Here is a 6833-nt window from a genome sequence, read left to right as displayed (position 1 = left end):
TAGGCAAGTCAGCTTCCGAGCTAGCTAGCTAGTGTTCAAGGGTTGATTTTAAGGGAAAATAGGCATCCACCCATAAGTATTGGGACACCCTACCCCTTTGCAGGAATGCGCAAAATCAAGGAAGTGGGAGAATTGTGACAGGGCCTAATTGTCGTCTCTAACCCTAAGCATAGAAATGGCAATTTGAACTGTAATTTGAAGCATTACAGACGTTTCAACGGGATCAATGATACATGTGTTCAGGGGCCGGAGACTGTATATGTTTGTTCTCCGAGACTCCCAGACCCACCCACTAGTCGCTGACGCTGACTCGTGAATCGCTGTTCGTTCACTGACGCGACGCAAACTGAATCAAGCAAACAAATCATGAAATCTACCACTACAGACAAGTATATTTAGACAAAAAAAACATTTTATTTCAGTTCAAGCCCTGCCTCACAGATAGACACATGCTATAGGTTAGATTAGTCGGCTGGACCATGTCAGGCCAGATTTAGCTCGCTCTGCGGTCAACTGTGCAACGGTAAGGCAGGAAAATACAGAGCCAAAAGAAAAGGATGAAAAGGAAGATGAGGATAAAAGGTATTGTGGGTGTTTATGATCTACTGATGGATGGCAGCGTACAAACGGAACGGAACAAAACAAACAACATCCTGCGGCCACAGGAAGCAGGATTTTAACTAAGGGAAACTGTCGTCGTCATCCTCAGCCATCTCTTTAGCGAACTCCAGGTCCTGCTGCTCGCGCTCCCGACGTTCCTGATGACCGAATAGGGAACATGTTGAGAGAATTTAAACGTAACTGGCCATACAGCACACCCTTTAATCCTAATATACATTTTATTAAACAGCAGGTAGGGGTTAGGCATCCTACTCAGGAACACCTGATGGTCGACTGCAGACATTGGGGATCGAACCCAGAACCATTGGGCTGGGAGTAAAACACCCTAACCTCTACACCCAACCAAACGTCTACATTGAGAAATTAGAGATGGAGTCAAATAAAGGTAAAGAACGAAACCATTACCTCGGCTGACTCCAGGTCCTTGTTGTAGGCTTTGGGAGGGAAGCGCATGGCCTGTAGGGGGAGACAAAACGCTGATGAGTCAAGCCGGTTAATAGGAGACATTTCCAACAGTGTTTCCCCAAAGTCAGGGCCAAGAGCTCCTAAAGATTTGAATGATTCAAGCTTGTTTAACATTCACATAGGTCAGATATCCTCCATGACTCCATGTATAGATCACGCAAACTCAAGGGCTCGCTTAATATGCACATGGGGTCATGGAAAATGTACCCCATGTGATATTAAATTTTTGTTAAGGAGTGGTTCCTAAGTTGTCTGTGAAACAGAAGTTTTAAAAGTGGTTGAATTTAAATTGTGTTCATTAAATGCTTCTTATTTTCACCACAGACAGAGAAAGAGTGTGTGTTGGTCAGTGCATGGATTCTGACCTTGACAGACATGTTATGGATGTCCAGACAGAAGGAGATTCTCTGGTGGAAGGCAAGCTGAGGCTCCCTGGTGCCATAGATGTCCATGGTCTCCTTGGACTGGACGTAGCCCTTCTCATGGTTAATACTGGCCTCGATCACACCGTCGCGGATGGCCTGCCCCGCAAATAAACACATTGTTCTAATGTGCAACCATTGGTGAATACTATGATAAATTGTTAAAGACCGGGTAAACCAAATTCAGTATTTTTCTTCTTATCATATTAATTAGGCCTTAAATGTGTCCCTCAAAACATGTAAAAAATATTTTTCCCATTCATCATTTCCTTGAGGAGCTAGGCCTCAGAGAATGTTCTGTGTGCAGGTTTAAAATGGGCGGGTCTACATCGAAGACCGCTTTACGTAAAGCGGTCTTCGATGTAGACCCGCCCCCTGCTGCCCTCTAGGTATAAATACATTAACCGCGCACTAGCATTCTGTGGTTTCACCCGTCTATGGTTTTACCGCTCACGAGTCTGGTTTGAATTGTCAGTTTGCAGCTAGCTTGCCCGTTATGCCTCTTCAACCTCGTTGGTGCATCTTCCCTGGATGCCACAGTGGGAAACGTAACGTTAACGGTTCGTTTACTTTATTTAAGTTTCCGACCGAAGACGGTCTCTCTCCGGTGATGGGCGTGGTTTCCTGGCCTGCAGCGCACACGCCCCCACCGTCCTGAGCCAGGGATTACTGCTCATTTTTCATCAACTTTGAAGCATAATTTTATATACTTTGCGATTTTTTTAGTCCTTCAAATTTGGCAGGGTGGTTAATAATATATTTTCCTGTGGTATTATAAACTCAAAACCCATAATTATTCTTGGTTTACCCGGTCTTTAATGCATTGTGTAACCCAGGAGCTACACTGAGCACAAAAGCGGAGCTAAAATATCAAATAGGATTGCATATAGATTGAGAGTAGGATTACTTCCAATTATCTCAAAACAAATAGCTTAATTTAACTGCATTTTATGACCTATCGACCATTTGAGTTTCACAACAAGTACACCTGCATTTCGCATACAATTTGTTCCATGTGCCTGTGCACATGTGTGCGAGTTTCTTTGTGGGCGAGTGTGTATGTTACCTTGGCAACAATGAACTCTGCATCCTCTGGACTGTCCAGCTGCAGCTTCTGGGCGATGTCGGCCAATGAGATGCGAGAGTAGGACAGGCTGATCATACGCACACCTGGAAAGTTATATACATTAGAATTTATAATCATTAGAATCTATAATCCCAAACTACAGGACTTCAATTAAACTAGCACTGTCGGTGTACGGTTAGAGTAAAGCCAAACTTTATGTCATACATTAATGTATAATTTTTGTACAGAAAGGGTTAGGTTTAATCAAATACATCACTTTGTAAGTGATGTATTTCATTAATTAAAATGTCTATATTGTATTCATAGATACAAATTAAAATGTATTAGAGAACCAAAAATGCTTTAAAAATATTTTATCCAATCATACCGATGACTTGATTCTAGGTGGAGTTAACGGACCCACTTCAAAACAGATTACTTCACAGTAATCCCAACAACGACCATGACACTGAACCAGTTGGTGCTGGAGCCCAGTGACCCACCAGTCTTGATGACATTGTGGCGCAGGCGGATGATGAGTGTGTATGTCCCATCCACCTGGAACTTCTCCCCAAACTCCTCCAGAACCTGGTTGAACTTGGCCAGGTTACCCATCCTCACCGCTGCAAGACACACACACCCAACCATGATACACTCTTACTCACACACCTTGGGATTCAGATTTAGGTGTCCTTTTACAGATTACATATTTTGTTTTTGGTTTTGTTTTCCACGTTGTGTGTAGAGCCAACATAGAGGGAGTGAGCGTAAGCGAGTGAGTTACCTTGCGTTAGAAGGAAGTATGGCATGAGGGACCTCTTGAGTGAGGGCTGTCTAAACTGTAGTCTGTCTGGAATCTCCCCTAGCAACAGCTCCACCACAATCAGCAGCTTGTGGACCTGAAAAGCAGATGTTTGAGTGGCATGTTAGTACATCTCTTTCCTTGCCTTTATGTAACCCTATCGTCTAAGATTGGATCTTACAAATATAAAACACACATTTATGTGAAAAGGATGAAGCAAAACCAAATGACTAATCCACTAGTGATGGTCCGTTATTGACCCGATATCGATGATACCAAACCCTCTACATTCTAGACTTTGATATTCAATACCAAACAAATGGATTAGAAGAACGCAACATGGGCACATGTACAATTCATTTCACTCAGTCTAAGATAACTGAATCTCTTTACCATAACAATACCAGTCTGGGTGATCAAAGCATCTCAACTCTCACCCCTGGCTTGACTGAACCATTCATTAACAATATAATTTGTCGAAATCCCTTTTTTGTACCGATTCAACCAAAGAGCATTTAGCTTGCACCTGCCAGCCCCTAATTTAAACAATAGCAGTACTGCACTTCTTTGTGAAGTACTTGTGTGGGGATTTACATTTACTTTGTCCAAAAACTCTGTACTGACCAGAGTGCATTGATTTAGTGAAGCCGGGGGAGACGGTTACAATGGTATGTTTACCCAGACCGGTATTGTCCTTTAAAGCAAACATTAACATTTCCAGTTTTATGATGAGCGCATGCAGGTGGACGCCCTCCCCATGCATGCACGTGGTACCGTGCTCACCGTCTGTTTGAAGCCCACGGCGGTGTGTTGAGGAGCCTTCCTGAGGGCGTTAGTCAGCGTCCGCCTGGCTTCAGTGTACTCCAGCTGGATGGACTTGATGCGACCTGGGCAGACAGGAGGGGGGGGGGGGAACACCTGTCAGCCCGCTTCTAATGCACGCGTTCCTTGACTGACATGTTGGGCGGCAATCAAGGGAGCCAATGCTGACCTGCTGAGCCACTGCAGGCCGGATCTTCAGAGGATTGAGTTAGTATTCTATATTAAACCTCAATTGACTCTATGTAACTTCTCGACCGCAGACCTTGCAGGATTAAAAGAAAAAATGTAATCCATTTATCTACCCTACTTTTGGATGTAAATCCACATCTGGGTCTCCTTAATTAACCCAAGTCTCAGTCCATCCCAACATTTCCATCATCTGGGCCTCCTACAGCTGGTGATTCATTGGTTTCCACTTTGCACACACAGTGTATGTAAAGTGGAAAAACTAACACCACACTCCCTTCTTTGAGCGAAGGGACTTCGTAGCAGCCCCAACACTCACCGGTGTAGTAGAGGTATCTGGCCCACTCGTTGTTGTTGGCCAGCTCGGGGAACACCGACTTGGACACCAGCTTCTCGGCCTGGTCGTAGAGGTTGAACTGGAGGTAGTTCCTCAGCAGCAGGTTGAGCAGCACGGCCTGGCCGTCTGCGTCGTGACGTAGCGTGGCCGTTCGCAGCCGGGTGTGGAGGAAACTGGTGGGGAGGAAGAGAGAGAGAGAGACGTTTTTGATGACAAGCCTGTAATCATGAAGGGCTTCAATAGCCACTATTGATGGCTAACAATGCTTTATATAGTGTAGTGGCAAGGTCCTAGATGAAAGGTACCTGGCTTGATCCTTTATGTCCGCAGTATGTGTGTGTATGTGCGTACCTGCGGATGGTGTCAAGCTGGTTGAGGAACTCGTAGACGCGTGAGTGATAGTAATAACACTTGGCGGCCACCAGGTCCAAGGCCCGGCGGTTCTGAGAGCCGACCCTCTGGAGCAGGTCATCAGACACTTTCTGGGCCTTCAGGAAAAACACCAGAAATAAAATAAGAAATTACCAATCAACAACCATGTTTATATGGTTTAGCAGTTGGAAAACTTGTGTCCAAAGTGGTTTTGATTCGGCACTCTTCAAAACATAAGGCACGGTAACTATGAAAATCCATGCCCTAGGTTCCATTTGCACAGCCACATTTCAATAAGACATATTCATAAAGACAACCCACCTCTGTGTAGCTCTTGTTGTTGGTGAGGTGGACCACCACCAGCAGCTGTAGGTAGGCCTCCACCTCAGGCAGCAGAGGTGTGGCGGCTGCCTTCCCCGTCCTGGGTCGGAAGGGGATGTCCCCCTCCACTGTCTCCATTGGCTGATGGGGGACGAAGAGGGAGAGGATGGATGGTTAGACATTAATTAAGAATAATGAGGAGCTTCCCGTCTTGCTTCCCTTCCCAGCTCTACATCAACATCAGGAAGTAGAACTGGCAGCCCCTGCATACTTATTCATGGTAATGAATAGGATGTTGTTTGATGTAAACACAGACTAACAGATGCTTGCCGACAAGCTATTGGCGAGTACAGCTAATTTCTGTACAGCAGGCCATGGAATGAATTGAATTTCAAACATTTCAAATGAACGCAGAAAGTCAGAGAAAGTCAGACAAAAGAAAACTGCTTGTTGTTTTCCTGGCTATATTTTTCTTTCAGTGTAGTAGTGAGGCGCTAAATACATGATCAGACCCACAACCACTTTGGATCCAACTATAAATCAGGTCCAGTGAATCAAATTGGATAACGCAAACTGCTGAACATCCTATGAAAGCCCTGCTGTATCCCTTCCCTTTAGCTCACAGGCTGTAGTGCCTCTTCTGCCAGACCCTTACCTCTTCCAGGAAACCCAGCAGGTACTCCCGGGCCGTGGCATTGCTGGTATAGAAGCCAGCGAGGGCCTTGTGCAGCACGTTAGCATTGAGACGGCGGCTGGTGGAGGGGAGCGCCCGGAGAGCACGCAGTACGAAGCGTGGCTCCTTCCCAGACACCGCCTTCTCTATCTGCTTCACATGCTCCTTGATGTCTGAGGAGGTTGGAACGAGGCAGAGAGAGTGAGATAAAGAGAGCGAGGATGAGAAAGGGAGGGAACGTTTGTGGTTGGTGGCAACAGGGCAATATGTGAGATGAGACAAAGTGTAATGTGACAAATGTATAGAGACACATGGCATATGACATTCAATAAGTGGGCAGCACAAAAATAATAACATTGACAAAATCAAGATTATAGACATGCCTTTGTAAACTTAAAAATCACTGCTTTAATGCATTCATTTCAAAGGACAAGGTCAAAACCACAGTTCATATAAATACAGAATAGAAGGTTATCTCAAAATCCAGCCCAACAATATACTAGGACATAAGTGGTCCTTCTGATACAAGTACAGCAGAAACGTAGCTAATAGCTTAGCTAAGACGGGGCTCCAATTGCTGTCAGTCATAACAGTGACTTGTATTTGTTACGTGACGCATAAGATCTTTGGCCATAGGCATCAACATATTATCAGAACACATTTAAATTAACATATAAAAGGTAATGGGGACATTATTTAAGATTTTACGTTATGTGTACAGTCTGAAAAGACTACGGACCGTTCTC

At 44.7% G+C, this 6833-nt stretch overlaps 1 protein-coding gene across 1 annotated transcript in view; it reads right to left on the bottom strand.

The window, feature by feature from the left end:
• Positions 1-390: 390 nt before the first annotated feature.
• Positions 391-6833, bottom strand: part of psmd3 (proteasome 26S subunit, non-ATPase 3) — a 6917-nt gene continuing 474 nt past the window's right edge. Inside the window, exons 3-13 of the mRNA XM_084467446.1 lie at positions 6070-6260; positions 5415-5555; positions 5073-5209; positions 4704-4894; positions 4160-4263; positions 3359-3473; positions 3078-3197; positions 2575-2678; positions 1452-1607; positions 1027-1077; positions 391-758 (exon numbers count right to left, since the gene is read on the bottom strand). Coding sequence (XP_084323572.1) covers positions 681-758; positions 1027-1077; positions 1452-1607; positions 2575-2678; positions 3078-3197; positions 3359-3473; positions 4160-4263; positions 4704-4894; positions 5073-5209; positions 5415-5555; positions 6070-6260 — 1388 coding nt within the window. The 3' untranslated portion in view covers positions 391-680. The remainder of the gene's footprint in view (positions 759-1026; positions 1078-1451; positions 1608-2574; positions 2679-3077; positions 3198-3358; positions 3474-4159; positions 4264-4703; positions 4895-5072; positions 5210-5414; positions 5556-6069; positions 6261-6833) is intronic.

The sequence above is a fragment of the Micromesistius poutassou genome, assembly GCF_964030765.1.
Source record: "Micromesistius poutassou genome assembly, chromosome: 1".
Classification (NCBI taxonomy): Eukaryota; Metazoa; Chordata; class Actinopteri; order Gadiformes; family Gadidae; genus Micromesistius; species Micromesistius poutassou.
This window is presented reverse-complemented; position numbering and strand designations above follow the sequence as displayed.